At 53.7% G+C, this 15,760-nt stretch overlaps 1 protein-coding gene across 1 annotated transcript; it reads right to left on the bottom strand.

Moving 5' to 3' along the window:
- Nucleotides 1-11,545: 11,545 nt before the first annotated feature.
- Nucleotides 11,546-15,645, bottom strand: KLK14 (kallikrein related peptidase 14). The gene is made up of 5 exons (XM_054710970.1): nt 15,606-15,645; nt 14,757-14,928; nt 12,633-12,886; nt 12,357-12,493; nt 11,546-11,698 (listed from the first exon to the last, which is right to left on the bottom strand). The coding sequence occupies exons 1-5, from the start codon at nt 15,643-15,645 to the stop codon at nt 11,546-11,548; spliced, it is 756 nt and encodes a 251-aa protein (XP_054566945.1).
- Between the last annotated feature and the right edge of the window lie 115 nt (nt 15,646-15,760).

A 15,760-nucleotide genomic window follows, 5' to 3' on the forward strand; every position in this document is an offset into this window, starting at 1 on the left:
CTCTGGGTGACAGAAAAGCCATTGTCCTTCCGCCTCGTGGAATTCCCCCCACTTCACAGGTCGGGAGCCCGAGTGGATACCGAGTTGACTCTCTTTCCCAGGAGAGTTGGGTTCAGTCTGGGTGGCAAGAGGGAGGATGCCGGGTTACGTGAGGTGCTGGGCTTGTGTGGGAAGCCAGGGTACCTGTGCCCTCTTGTGGCTGGGTCCACGCTCCCACGGAAACCTTTCTCACCTAGGAAGGGCTGGATGGAGCCTGGAGAGGGGGTGGCTGGCTTGGCATCGGCTGAGGGGTGAGGACGAGGTCAAGGCTGATCGCTGAGCTTATGATTGGCCGGGACTGAGGTTGGCTGACTTGTGTTGAAGTGAGGTAGGTCATGGACCCACGGAGGATGGGGTGCGTTCCACCCCCTCCCTTGACGTATAAGGCAGCTGGAGCCCACGGGGGTGACACATCAACTGGACCAAGTCCAGGTGTACTGTCTCACAGGTCAGGGTCTCCCCCGCCCCGCACCCTTCTGAGAGTAGGGCTGGGGAAAGAAAGATGAGAAAAAGAGGCAGGCTTCCTGGTGGCTTAGGGCTGAGACTCTGGGGTTCAAGCGACAAGGCCCCTCTGTGCCTCAGTGTCCCCGATTGTACAATGGCATCGTCAACAGCACCTACCTCACAGAGGAGGGTTAAATGAGTTAATATTGGAAGGCGCTTGCACAAGAGCCTAACAGGGACCTAGGGCCACACAGGTGCTTGCTAAATCGGTAAACCTGGAGAGGGAGGCCGATGAGGTTCCTGGAAGCCCCACCCTGGCCTGGCTTCAAAAATGGGGTTCTTTGTGAGGCAGGAACTGGAAGTTCTGGTTGGAAGTGCTGATCGGGGCGAGAAAGTTGGCCCCACAACCAGGCCCAGAGGAGAGGCCCTGATACAAAGAAAGACAAAGGGATAAATACACCGAGACAGACAGACAAAGTGGGTGGGAGAGGTGGGGAAATGCAGAGGGGGGGGGGGGGAGAGAGAGAGACAAAGGCACAAAGACATGCTAGAGAGATGTCCCCGGAAAAACCAGACTTGAGATGTGCAAGGAGTCGAGAGCCATGCATTCGTTCGTGAGAGCCGGTCACAGGCGTCGGCCCCAGTCACCATCGTTCCTGGGCGGCAATGACATCCCTTTCCACCCATCGGAATAGCAAACGCTAGAAAGGTCAGCCTTGCCACCTACCCGCCTGCGTGCCCACGTCCTCTGCCTCCTCTCCCATGTCTGCCGACGAACAGTCTGCACCTCGATCGAAGACAGACCCCTCTGTGTGTGCCCGGTATCCCGCCCCCGTCTCCTCTTCCTGAGCTCACTGTTCCAGCCAGCACGTCTCTCTTCCCTTGTCGACATCATCAGTTCTTCCCCCCACCAGTGAGCTGTCCCACTAACATACAGACATGCTACCATTTCTCCCATGTTCCATTAAAATGATTTTTAAAAACCTCTCCAAGTGCCCTGGATGATGTGGTTCAGCTGGTTGGGCACCATGCAGTGTACCGAAGGGGCTCCAGTTCCATTCCCGGCGTCAGGGTGTGTATGGGAGGCAACCAATTGATGTTTCTCTCTCTAGTCTCCTGTCTCTCTAAAATTACATATATATATATATAAAAACAAAAATAAAAATAAAAACCTCTCCAACCTTCATGCTCTCCTGGCCGAATTTCTACTCGTTTGCACTGCAATACTTCTCTAAAGAGTTGGCTACACTCACTGACTGCAATTTCTCTCCTCTTGTTCTTTCCCCACCCCCCCCTCCCCACAACTGCTCTGCCAACCGTGCCCCTGTTCAGAGCACCCGTAACTTCCATGTTGCTGAACCCAGTGGCGATCCCTTTAGGGTTCCTCTTACTTGAGTTATCAGCTGCGTTTAACAAGCGGATCACTCCCTGTTCCTTCAAAGGGTTTCTCTCCTCGGCTTCTGGGACCCTTCACCCTCCCGGTCTTCCTCCTCACTCACTGGCTGGTCCTCATCCGTGGCTGGTGCTGTTCGCTCTCATCTCCCCGGTCGGTCTCCACGTGGCGGGGCATCTCAGGACTCAGCGCTGGGTCCTCTTCTCTCCTCTGTCTACACTCAGTCCCTTGGTGATGATCGCATCTGGTCTCGTGGCTTTAAATACCATCCACGTGTTTGACGACTCCCAGATCTGTGTCTCCGGCCAAGACCTCGCTCTAGAACGCCGGGCTTAGCACCCAACTGCCTACTCAACGCCTGCGTGTTCCTTCAAGTTCAAAACCAGACTCCTGTCCTCCACTCCTCTCACGGCTCACACGGGCTCCTCTTGCCGTCTTGGTCTTCTCGGTAGATGGCCTCTCCATCCTTCCACTCCTTGGTCCAAACCTTAGCCTTGCCCTTGAGTTCCTTGTCTCCTACCACACATCCATTTTGTTACCAAACCCTGTCAGCTCTGCTTTCGAAGTAGATCCAGAATCTGCCCATTTCTCAACACCTTCCATCGTTGCCACCTGGTCCCTCCCAGTCACCATCACCTCTCACCTATATGTTCACTCTCTCGTCTCTCTGTTTCTGTCCTTGTCCACCTACATCCTATTTGCGACACAGCAGCCAGACTGACCTTTAAAAAAAAAAAAAAAAAAAAGTAAGCCAGGGCAGGTCACTCCTCTTCTCCAAACCCTGCAATGCCTTCCGCCTCACTCAGAGTGGAAGTCAAGTTTCCTGAGGGTGGCCTACAGGGCTCTCTCTAGACCATCTGGCCCCGATGGTCCTCTGATGTCATCTACCCTCCCTCCCTCCTCCTGCCCCTCTCATGCCAGCCATACCCCCCACCTCAGGGCTGTTCTCTCCAAACCAGAGGTCTACGTGGGTTCTCTTATTCTCCTCATCATCTCCACGAAGACTCTCTTGACTCCTGTAATCGGGGGCCTGAGACAGGTTCCTCAAATCCCCGGAAGGACTCCCAGAACTCAGAAAAGCAGCTCTGCTCACGGTTTGGGTTAATTGACAGCAAAAGGCTGCAGATGAACATGAACCGAGCAACAAAGCACACAGGGCAGAGACCAGGAGAGGCCCAGCACGAGCCTCATGGTGTCCTCTCCGGCTGTGGTCATGCAGGTCGCCCCTAATTCCCCCACAGACAGAGGGCTGTCCACCGGGGGTATCTAGGCATTTTATTGGTTGTTGGTCATGTAGGCACAGCTGTCTGCCCTTGTGGCTGACCTTTGTCTCTGGGTCTTCCGAGGATTCCACCAGAAGTCACCGTGTTAGCATAGACTCTCTGGCATGGTCTGGTGCCCTGGGAAGACAAAAACAGGATAATGCAGAGGCTCTGTGGTTATCTCCAAGAAGCCAGGCAAAGGCCAAACCTCTCTTTGTATATAATGCGCAGGACCCCTGAGGTAACAACCCTTCGTGGCACAACCACCCGCTTAGCATCGCAGCCCTCGGGATGTAAAATACAGCACAGGGAATATCTATATCTACACTAATGAAAGAGAAACATGCAAATTGACCGTCACTCCACTACACCCACCAGCCAATCAGGAGGGAATATGCAAATTAGAAGGACAAAAATGGCGGCCGCCCAGCTGCTCCAGGTGTGGAGTGGCCGGGCGGGGCAGGTCGCCCGCTATGAGAGGGAGGGCGGGGGGCAAAGGGATCTACCGGAGCGGCACTCCAGAGCAGCAAAGACAGAGACTGCAGACTCCAGCCGGGGTCTGCAGCAAAGATGAAGAAGGCAGACTCCCACCAGAGCGAAGGCCTGGGTCCCAGGTGCCAGAGGAAAACTGGTGCTGGAAGCCAAGGGAAGGAAGGCCTATTGCACGAATCTCTTAGTGCAACGGGCCTCTAGTATATATATAAAAGGCTAATATGCAAAGTGTCCCCACTTACTATGATGTGTGCTGACCACCAGGGGGCAGCACAGAATGAAGGAAGGCCCCAGCCGGCAGCTGGAAGGCCCGGATGGGCCCTGATTGCCGGCCAGGCCTAGGGACCCTACCTGTGCATGAATTTCATGCACTTGGTCTCTAATAGTCAATCATATTGCATTAACTATGGATGATGCCAGGTGGGTACAAGACTTAAGAGGGGGATCAGTTTGTAAATTACATAATTGTTTTAACCACTATGCTGGACATCTGAAAGGAATATAAAGTATGATGAATGTCAGCTGTAATTGATAAGTTAAAGGGGATTCGTCCATTAATGAGATAATTGGAATCCCACTGGCAGGTGGGAAGTGTTCGTGTGACAATGAAAAAAAAACAAAAACAAAAAGCACACCACACTGTAACCCTTCTCTGCAACCCTCTATCCCCTTCGTCTCCAGGGCTGCTCCCATCTGTAATACTTTCTGTTTTACTTATTCATTTGTTTCTTTGTCTGCCTCTCCTCTGGAAGTGAGTCCCCAGTACCTGTCACGGAATAGGATTCAATGGATATTTGCTGAATGAATGAATGAACTACTGGCATGACTGAGTGTGTGGGGAGAAAGAATCTTTTTTTAAACTATATATTTTTATTGATCTCAGAGAGGGTGGGAAAGAGAGAGAGAGAGAGAGAGAGAGAGAGAAGAGAGAGAGAGAGAGAGAGAGAGAAACATTAATGATGAGAGAGAATCATCGATCAGCTGCCTCCTGCACGATCCACAATTGGGATGGAGCCCGCAACCCTGGGCATGTACCCTTGACCGGAATCAAACCTGGGACCCTTCAGTCCACAGGCGGACGCTCTATCCACTGAGCCAAACGGGCTGGGGCAGGAGACAGGAATCTTTATCTGGACAAAAACCTGCTGGCATTTGGTGAGACGGATTAAGAATGGGCCTTTTGGTCCATTAGTCCATTAGTCCTGCTCCTGTATTCCAGAGACGTCTCCTGTGGGTACATAAGGGGCATCCTATCCTCTCTGTCAAAATGTAGGACAGTGACCTTACCCCAGGAATCAGGAGGGCCTGTAGGGGGAGCTCTCATGCTCTGTGTTGTGGAGAGAGTCCTACAGGAGCCATTGACAATGGAGCTCTAAGGTGGTAACACCCCTCCCCTTAGCTCTCTTCCCCCTGTACAAAGGACTTCCTCCATCTTTGTCCTGGCACGAACTTCCATGTGGCTGGCCATGGCTGCACATACTGGATTGTAGGTGGGTTTTTTTTGTTGGTTTTTTTTTTCCTGAATAAACCCTTTTTGTCCATCGAATACCAAGTTGACAGCTGTTTATGGTCAACGCCCCAAATAATCATTGCGCCACGGCTTGGGTAGTGGAGGGAACCTAGGCGTGCCCATCACTGGGGGGTTGAGTCATTCACATGGTGGCTAGAAAAGTGATGGCGAAATAAATTACCATTTTCTAACCGGGCAGGGCACGGTGGGGAGTCACACCTGGGCCTGTCACTTCTTTATTTGTGTTTTTTTTTTTCTATGTATTTATTTATTTGTATGGATTTGAGAGAGACAGAAGCATCCATTTGTTGTCCCTCTCTTATTGACACATTCATTGGCTTCCTCTTCTCCTCCTCCTCCTCCTCCTCCTCCTCCTCCTCCTCCTCCTTCTTCTCCTCCTCCTCCTCCTCCTCTTCTTCTTCTCCTCCTCCTCCTCCTCCTTCTTCTTCTCCTTCTTCTTCTTCTAATAAATCTTTATTGTTCATCATTGGTTTCTTCTTGTATGTGCCCTGACTGGGGAGCGAACCCACAACCTTGGTGTTTTGGGACGACGCTCTAACCAATGGTTGGACCCAGCTAGGGCATCTTTTTTTAATTTTTAATTTTTTTGTCCGCCCCCCCCCCCTTTTTTTTCCCTATCGCTTTAGTGAAACGTTGTGAAACCAGTCCTGTCCATTGTTCTTGTGCATCTAGGTTAACACACCTTTTTGAGACGCCATAAGTGACACCCCTGGAAGGCGTAACCACCCTCCGGACAGAGAATACTTAATCTCGTTAGCTCTCCTGTGATCCAGTGCCCGCCTTGCTGTCTCCCACCGTCATGTAGTCATCCCTAGCTCCCTCCTGACCTTCAAAGGCACACACACACACACACACACACACACACAGCTGCTCAACTGTTATTCCCCAGAGCATCTGAGATCTTGCTCTCCAGCACATGTCGTCAGCTTGGCTCAGAGAAAGGCTTACGAGAATTCTCTACAGGGCTGGGTGCTTCACATTGGCACCAGGGGGTGGTGCTTCGCAAGCGATCTGAGGCACTGTCTTCTGGGGATCGTGGCGAAACGCAGATTCTGGTTTAGCTGGTCTGGGCTGGGGGTCCGAGACGCAACCTCGAATGAGCTTCAGGTGATGACGCTTCGGCTGTTCTCAGGGCCATGCTCTGGGGTACAGCTGTCCAGCAGAACATTCCTCGTCTGATATGCAAATATTTCATGTATTGGCACCACCCAGTTTGGCTGCCACCAGCCACACACGGCTATCGAGCACCAACATGTGGCCGTGAGACGAAGGAATGGAAATCCCACACGTGTTCAATTCAGCTAAGCTTCGTGGAAAAACTCCAAGAGCCCTGGCTGGTGTGGCTCAGTTGGTTGGAGCGTCCTCCCATACACCAAAAAGTCATGGGTTTGATTCCAGGTCATACCCAGGTTGAGGGTTCGATCCCCACTTGGGGTGCATACAGGAGGCAGCCAACCAATGTTTCTCTCACACATCGATGTTCTCTCTCTCTCTCTCTCTCTCTCTCTCTCTCTCCCCTCCCTTCCTTTCTCTCTAAAATCAATAAAAACATATCCTCAGGTGAGGATTAAAAAAAATAAAAAGAATCTACACTAATAAAAAAGCAACATGGTAATTGACCATACCTTTGTGATGCCCACCAGCCAATCAGGAGTGAGTATGCAAATTAACCCAACAAAGATGGTGGGGCCGGGGGCAGAGTGGGACACAGGCGTTCCACACCACCCCAGCCGCTCCGGGCCTCTGGGCAGCGTGGGAAGGCAGAAAGGTGGCTCCAGGCAGAGCGAAGGCGGTGCCAGCAGCCAGAGGAAGGAAGGCCCGTTCTTGCACAAGTCTTCGTGCATTGGGCCTCTAGTAAGTAAATAAGTAAAAATGACCACAAGTGGCCAGTGGCTACCATGTTGGACCACACAGGCTGACAAGCCTGTGACAGTTAGATGGCAACACAGAGAGATTAACACTGTGTCATGGAGTGAGATCACCTCATTCATATGGCAGCCCGACTCCTCACCCACTCACTTTCCTTCCCACCCTCTTTCATTAACTCTAAAAGGCTGTCGACATAAGAAGCATCCAAACCTGCAAGTAATTTTTTTTTTTTTTTTTGGTAAGCCTTTATTTGAGCCAAACTGAAGACACATGCTAGGGAGCGAGATCTCAAATGCTTTGGGGAATAAAAGTTTCAGGGTTTCTCTTACGCATTTGGCATTAAGCAGGGAACTGAGGAAGAGCACACGGAGGTGGGAGAAAGCAAAGTGGGCACCGGAGTATGTGCCTGTGTTGGTCTAGATCAGTGGTCGGCAAACTGCGGCTCGCGAGGCACAGGCGGCTCTTTCGCCCCTTGAGTGTGGCTCTTCCACAAAATACCACGTGCGGGCGCGCACATACAGTGCGATGGAAACTTCGTGGCCCGTGCGCAGAAGTCGGTTTTCGGCTCTCAAAAGAAATTTCAGTCGTTGTACTGTTGATATTTGGCTCTGTTGACTACCGAGTATGCCGAGGAGGAGGAGAGGAGGAAAAAGAAGAAGAAGGAGGAGGAGGAAGAAGGAGAAGAAGGAGAAGGAGAAGGAGGAGGAGGAGGAGGAGGAGGAGGAGGAGGAGGAGGAGGAGGAGAAGAAGGAGAAGGAGAAGAGAGATGGATTGGTTGCCTCCCACACATACCCCGACCAGGACCAGAGATTGAACCTGCAGCCCAGGTATATGCCCTTAACCGGGTATCAAACCCAAGACCCTTCGGTGCCCAGGGCTGCCCTCCCACTTTTAGAAACGTTAAAAATGTGAAAGAAATGTGCATCTGAGAAGCAATAAAAGATGGTACTCAACCACCACAGCCGGGAGTGTGGGCTGGAAATCAGATTAGAGTAATCTTTAAGGTATGTTTACTTAGCTTTATGGAAGCAGGCAGGCCAAGAATTACAGCAGGGCTGTATCCTCATCTCACCCAGGCCTGACGCGACCCAGCCACACAGCTGCTTATCTTCCCTGTCCTCACAGAGCTGGTTTGGCCACAGCGTGTGTGTGTGTGTGTGTGTGTGTGTGTGTGTGTGTGTGTGTGACCTCAACAGAAGGTGCAGCCTCCATTGCCCAGAAGTCATTTTTTCTTTTGAATTTAAAAAAAGTTATTAATTTTTATTTTCATTCATTATTTATTTTTTAAATAATTTTTAAATTGATTCCAGAGAGGAAGGGAGAGGGAGAGGGAGATAGAAACATCAATGGTGAGAGAGAACCATTGATCGGCTGCCTCCTGCACGCCCCCTACTGGGGATTGAGCCTGCAACTCAGGCATGTGCCCTGATCGGAATTGAACCCAGGACCCTTCAGTCTGCAGGCTGATGCTCTATCCACTGAGCCAAACCAGCTAGGGCCAATTTATTAATTTTGAGAGAGAGAGAGAGAGAGAGAGAGAGAGAGAGAGAGAGAGAGAGAGATTGCTCCACCCACTTATGCACTCACTGATTGATTCCTGTGTGTGCCCTGTCTGGGGATCAAACCCACAACCTCAGCGTATCCGGATGATGCTCTGAGCAACGTGGCCAGGACATTTCCCAGAAATCTTCTGAGCTGCTGTGGTCACACAGGTCCCAGAGCTGCCAGCTCAGAAGTCTGATTCTGTGCTGTCCTCTCAGCACTGCATGTGGGCACTGGTGAAGCCAGACTGCATTCCACTCTGAACTGTGCAGCCCCCCAGCACAGAACTGTGAGAAGACAGACACCAAGGTCAGCAGGTTGCCCCCGGGATGACCTGTCCAGGAGTGTGTCGGTGAGGGGTCAATAGCTCTCTGATCTGCACGGTTTGCCAATTTCTGTGGTGTAAATACTGCCCCTTGAATTGATATCAACCTATCATTGCAAAGTCGCTTGACACTGAATCAGAAAAAAAAGATGCTGAGCCTGGCCAGTATGGCTCAGTGGTTGAGCATCGACCTATGAATCCAGGGAGGTCACGGTTTGATTCCCGATCAGGGCACATGCCCAGGTTGCGGGCTCAATCCTCAGTAGGGGCTGTGCAGGAGGCAGCCGATGGATGATTCTCTCTCATCATTGATGTTTCTATCTCTCTCTCCCTCTCCCTTTCTCTCTAAAATCAATAAAAATATATATTTTTAAAAATGATGCTCAGAAGCCCACCATTACAGATGTAATGTGATAGACATAAATAACGTCAAAGCATGACTATTGGTAAACATAATTAGGAATTGATTAGTTTTGAATGGTTTTTTTTTTGTAAAGATACTCTTTCAGCTTTATTTATTTCATTCTTAAAATCCTTACTCGAGAACATGCTTCGAGAGAGGAAAGGAGAGAGAGAGAGAAACATCTATTAGTTACCTTTTGTACATGTCCCTGGGGAGCGAACCCACAACCCAGGTGTGTGCCCCGGCTGGGAATCAAACTGGCAAGTTTTCGGTGCACAGGACGACGCTCAACCAACTGATCCACTCCGGCCGGACTGGATTTTGTTTTAAATATACCTTGTTTAATTGTAAGTTTATGCAATTTAATTTTTAATAATGGCTGTGTTTAGCAACCAGCTCTCAAAATTCCTGAAAATTTGCCAATGGGCTCTTCTGGGTTGGTTATGAGCTGGCTCTGGCACACACTGGGTCTGCCGCCCAGCCCAAGTTTATTGACCTTTTTACTTATCCGGACTCTCTACCTTACTTTTATTAAGTTTCTTGCTTCTTGTCTGTCATCTCCTGCGAGGATGTCAGCTCTGTGAGAGGACGCATTTACTAGTAGTTTTGTCTGACTTATTCACAGCTCCACCTTTTAGAACATGCCTGGTGCACAATAGGTGCCTAATAAGTAGATCAATGCCTGGCACACAGTAGGTGCTAATCAGCAGATCAATGCCTGGCACACAGTAGGGGCCCAATACATAGAATAATGCCTGGCACATAGTAGATGACCAATAATAAGCCAATGTCTGACACACAGTAGGTGTCTAATAGTAGACCAATGCCTGGCACGTGTCTGGTGCATAGTAGGTGCCCCCCAAAATAGCTGTTGATGAATGAAAGTAAGAAAGAAAATGAAATTCATAACACAATGGATTCCTGTAAATTAGAAGCAACAATGCTCTGGCATTTGAGGCCATTTGCGTCGGCGCCTGGGGAGGGAGGAGACGTAGGCCAGGGATGACAGGTGGAAATAAACCAATACCAGGAGAGCCAGGCCCTGCCAGGACTTGAACTTCAAAGTGTGATTAACTCAACTCTCTTCACCTGAGATCTGATTAGGACGGAGGCTGCTCCATTTGCATAGGGTTTTCCAGGAAACACAGTACGTCTTTGCCCTCCCTGCCCTGGACCTCAGCGGTCCCTGCTCACAGGACCCAGCCCGGAGGCCAGGGGAGGGCGGTCCTGCTCGGGGGTCACACCGCAGAGCTGGGGGGCCTCCTTCTTCGCACCATCCCAGTGGAGGGGGGTGTGGGAGGCCCCAGGGAGCACCCATTCGGCCAGCCAGGCGCCTCGCTGAGTGCATACGTGTTGGATGAATTAAATGAGCAGATGGACGGAATCTAGGGTTATTCCATTTTTATTATTATTCATCTGGTTTTCAGAGACGCTAAGAGTTTTGGAAACTGTCTTCTTCGGAATATGTTGCCAAGCGTGGTGCCTTCACGCTCCCGCCTCTGTGTCTAAGGGTGATGACGCGATGGGGGTGGGGAGAGAACATCTGAGGGACGCTCCGGGAGAGGGCAGTTCTGAGCCAGGCGTTAGGACCAGGCTGCTGGGGGCCTGAACTCCCAATAAATAGAATAATGCCTGGGTCTGAGAGAGGAGGGGGCTGGGGGCCTGGACTCCTGGCTCTGAGGACCTGGACTCCTGGGTCTGAGGGAGGAGGGGCTGGGGGCCTGGACTCCTGGGTCTGAGGGAGGAGGGGCTGGGGGCCTGGACTCCTGGGTCTGAGGGAGGAGGGGCTGGGGCCCTGGACTCCTGAGTCTGAGGGAGGAGGGGCTGGGGGCCTGGACTCCTGGGTCTGAGGACCTGGACTCCTGGGTCTGAGGGAGGAGGGGCTGGGGGCCTGGTCTCCTGGGTCTGAGGGAGGAGGGGACTGGGGACCTGGACCCCTGGGTCTGAGGGAGGAGGGGCTGGGGACCTGGACCCCTGGGTCTGAGGGAGGAGGGGCTGGGGGCCTGGACCCCTGGGTCTGAGGGAGGAGGGGCTGGGGGCCTGGACTCCTGGGTCTGAGGGAGGAGGGGCTGGGGGCCTGGACTCCTGGGTCTGAGGGAGGAGGGGCTGGGGCCTGGACCCCTAAGTCTGAGGGAGGAGGGGCTGGGGGCCTGGACCCCTGGGGCTGGCAGAGGAGCCGCTGGCCTGGAGTGGAGAGAGCAGGTCTGGGCAGCGGGTGGGCATCGATATTCCCTCACAGGGGCGATCATGCGCTCTGAATGGTTTGCTGGATCCAGTCATAGTACTTGCAGAGGTTGGTATAGACTCCGGGGTAGCCCGGCAGGGCACAGCGCTCCATCCCCCAGGACACCAGGCCCTGGAGCTTCCCTTTGCACACCAGGGGTCCCCCGGAGTCTCCCTGAAGGGGAGAGACCCCGATGGAGACACCCGTGGACGGATGGACAGAGCCATGCCCATGGAGAAGCCCAAGAGGCAGAGACAGGGAGGCACATGGCTGAGACAGGGGTGGGGGTGGGGTGGGGGTGGGAGGGTGGGGGGGTGAGGGTGGGTGGGGGAAGACTGCAGACATAGCCCCAGGCTTGGGTCCCTTCCTTCCCTCTTTGGTCCCTGCTGTCTCTGGGCCCCACGGAGCCCCCTTCGTATTAGCTCTGCCTCTGGAAAACTGTGTGTGGCTCCTCACACACCCCCCACCCCACTCCGGAGCCGTCTCCCGGGGATGGCGTGAGATGCCTGGAGGCCCTGAGCACAGATTCCCAGGTGTGCATGCATGATCTGGACAAGGACAGCGGCGACCAGAGCTACGTGCAGGCACGGCTCCGCGCTCTTTCCACGGACCATTTCATCTGATCTGCCAATTGCTCTATGCGGTGCTACCTCCGCTTGACAGAGGAGGAAACCGAGGCACAGAGGGATTAGGTCCGTTACGAGGGCTCACAACTAGGAGGCCGCCCGGCTATTCCAATCTCTCAAGGTCTTGGGTGCTCCTGAGATCCTTTTGCATTGAAGTCCAGGCCCCGAGCCATCCCCCTGCCCCCGGCTCTCACCCTGGGCCTCACCTGACAAGAGTCCTTCCCGCCTTCCGGGGTTCCTGCACAGACCATGCCGGCCGTGATGGCGCCCGAATAGGCCTGCTGACATTGCTCATGGGAGGTGATGTTGATGTTCACGCACTGCAGAGAGTTGGGGTACCTGGCTGGGGAGGCACTGAGTGGTCAGGACATGGGTCTACCCGACACCAGGACCCCGGAATGTGGGGACCCACCACCGCCTCCTCCCTCAGACCCAGAGCTCAGCCCCCAGCTCGCTCCTTTCCAGGGTGCAGGAGTCCTCACCAATGGGGCTGGATGTGGTGCCCCAGCCGGACACGCGGCAGGGCGTCTGTGGGCTGGCGCAGGTCCTGGCCACGGGGATGGGCCTCACCGCACGCCCCAGTCGAGCCGGCTGCTGCAGCCTCAGCAGCAGCAAGTCGTTGTCGTGGGTCCGGGCGTTGTACTGGGGGTGTGGCACCTGGCGGACCACACGCAGCACCTGCTGGGTGGCCTCCCGCTTCTGCAGGTTGTGCTTGCCCAGAGCGACCCGAAGGATCCTGGCCCATGACCCACGAGAGGAGCGCTGCTCACGATGTGACCCGGGGACCCCTCCCCACGCTCCAGCCCCACTCCCTCTACCCGGGGGCTGGGCATTGGCTGGGTATTCTTTCTCGGCCCAGGCCCGTCCTCCCCCTCCTCTTGTGAGCTGTGTTCTGGCTTCTGGGTGGGCGTTCTCACGATGGGTGGGCGTTCTCAGTTGGGGCCAGGTTCTAGGCTCTGTGTTCTACGCCAGACTCTGGGCTACGGCTCTAGGCTCTATATCAGAACCGATGTTCTGGACTAGGCTCCAGGGAGCCTCCATCCTGGTTCTAGCCTGGCCTCTGGGTTCCCGACCTTTTGAATGTTGGAATCTAAGCTAGGACTGGGGTTCTAGATGGAGTGTGGGTTGAGGCATCCTTTCTAGATACCGGTAGGGCAGGCTGAGGGTGCTGTTTTGAGCTCTGCATGATGGCTTGGATCTGAGTTCTAGATGTTGATTTGAGTTTTCAGTTTTGGGGCAGGGGGAGGATGCTATACGGAGTGATAGATTAAGACCTGAGCTGTGGCCCTAGCTGGTTTGGCTCAGTGGATAGAGCATCAGCCTGTGGACTGTAGGGTCCTGGGTTCAATTCCGGTCAAGGGCACATGCCCGGGTTGTGGGCTCGATCCCCAGTAGAGAGCATGCAGGAGGCAGCCGATCAATGATTCTCTCTCATCATTGATGTTTCTCTTTCCTTCTCCCTTCCTCTCTGAAATCAATTAAAAAAAGAAAAGAGAGAAAAGAAGAGAGAGAGAGAGAGAGAGAGAGACCTGAGCTGTGGATTCTGGACGTTGATATGAGCTCTAGGTTCTAGGTTGAGAATTTTGGATTCTTGCTTCAGCTCTGGCTTATGACCTGGGTTTTGGACGATGGTTGGAGCTCTGTGCTGCAGTTGGGCTTAGGGTTCTAAACAGCAGTCTGAGGTCTTGATTCTAGGCTGGACTGTTCACATTGAATCCCTGGTTTGTCGGGCTCTTGGTTTTAGACTCTGGTCTGAGCCCTTGACCTCCGGTTGGGCTCTGGGTCCTAGAATGAGCCCATTCTAGATCCCATGTTTAGTCCAGAGTCTAGTCTACAGACCCCAACGCAGTGTCTAGATCCCAGAATTCAGACCATAATCTGAAGCCCCACGCAGCAACTCATAACCCCTCTAAGCTTCTGCACCTAAACCTAGAACCCAGGCCCCAAATGAGAGATCTCCGTCCGACTGCCTATGAACCAGGTCCAATGCCGTAAATGGAAGTTCCGTGTGGAACCTAGAGGGCAGAACTCAGCCCAGAGTCTAGGATGTGAAGCCCAGGATGCAAACCAGTATCTAGAAACGGATCTAGAATGGGCTCCAGGTCCTGCTTCTATCTACCCTACCCTCTGAGCTGCATGTCCCAGCTCTAAGTGGGACTCTAGATTTACGGCTGGATTGTAGGTTCTGAACCAGACTCCGGATTCTAGGCAGTGTTCTGTCCGAGAGGGGCCCTGGGTTCCTAAAGGTAGATTGTGCCCCGAATTCAACCACCCACCTAGAATGGGCCCCTAATCTCAGTCTCTATGTGGGCCCTGGCCTCCGGATGAATCTCAAGATCACGCAGTCGGTTCCAGGTTCTGTGGGGGGCCTCCAAGCTGGTGTACGGGGGGTTCTAAACGCTCAATCTGCTTTCAGAACCTAAACTGAGTTCAAGATTCGTGGCTGGATTCCATCTGCGGAGCTGTGTCTGGGTTCTAGGCTCTTCTCTAGACCTGGACCCCCAAACCTGGACCCAGCGACTACGTTGGGTTCTGGTTCTGAGCTGAGCTCTGGGCCTCCACACTGGAGCTCACTTGGCGTAAGCGTAGGGGAGGGTGCCACTCACGGGCGGGAGCAGTGAGCGGCGGTGATGGCCCACTGGTCTGACAGCAGGGCCCCTCCGCAGTGGAAGCGACGGCCGACGCCGGCCAGCAGGGCTGCCTGCCACGGCTGGGAGTGCTGGATGCAGGAGTAGCCACCAATTATTTTGTTCTCATCGTCTTGGCTCTGTACCATGGCTAGGAGCAGGCAGGGGTGGGGTGGGAAAAGCAGGCGAGCCAATGTCCTCCCGCCCCCAGCAAGCGAGGATCTCCTGGACCCAATGCCCCCCCCCCCGCCCCCCCCCACACACACTTTCTTTACTTAACCCTTGACCCACCGCCTCTGTCAGCCCCACCCATGGGACCTCCATTTCTGCTCCAACACAATAGGGAGCTTACTGTCCCCCATCCCCATGATCTCACCCAGGGCCTTGCTGTGTCTCCTGCCCTCAGCGGCATTCTCCCACAAACACCTTCTATCTCAATACGCCCCCTACTCCTGAGCTCCCTGTCCCATCCCCAAACGTCCCACTCAATGTGGCCCCCGGGTCCCACGATCTCTCCCCACACCTGCTCCATACTCCACACCACATCCCCGCCACCAGCCCGCCATCCCATCGCCACCCCCACCAGCACTGGGGAGCACCCTACGCCCTCCTTTCTTGGATGACCCCCCAAAACCTTGCGATATCACCAGAAGTCAGCAGCACTCGGGCCCCGCTCCAGCCCATCCCTCAGCCTGGGTTTCCAAACTACAGGCCCCTCTCCTCCTCACCAGGTCACCCAAGAGCATCCTGGGCCCCAGCGCCCTTTGCCCCTCCTTTCTCAGCGTCTCCAGGGCACCTCCTACCCCGGACCCCACTGGCTTATCTTACCTAGAGCCAAGATCTGAAGTGAGGTCAGCAGGAGGAGCATTCTGGGGACTCGGGGTTTGGGTTTCTGGCAAAAACAGGGAGAAAGTGAGAGAGAAGGAGGCTGCGTCGGGCCCAGAGGCCGAGGGTCAGAGAGACAGCGAGAGCCTCTCACACGG

Source organism: Eptesicus fuscus, chromosome 21 (genome assembly GCF_027574615.1).
Source record: "Eptesicus fuscus isolate TK198812 chromosome 21, DD_ASM_mEF_20220401, whole genome shotgun sequence".
NCBI lineage: Eukaryota > Metazoa > Chordata > Mammalia > Chiroptera > Vespertilionidae > Eptesicus > Eptesicus fuscus.

Excerpts from the sequence above, each read along its gene's own strand:
- KLK14 (XM_054710970.1), bottom strand. The coding sequence starts at position 15,645 with ATGCTCCTCCTGCTGACCTCACTTCAGATCTTGGCTCTAG. Across the intron at positions 14,929-15,605 it reads ACTTCAGATCTTGGCTCTAG|CCATGGTACAGAGCCAAGAC; the intron begins GTAAGATAAGCC and ends GCCTGCTCCTAG. Across the intron at positions 12,494-12,632 it reads CACCACATCCAGCCCCATTG|CCAGGTACCCCAACTCTCTG; the intron begins GTGAGGACTCCT and ends GTGCCTCCCCAG.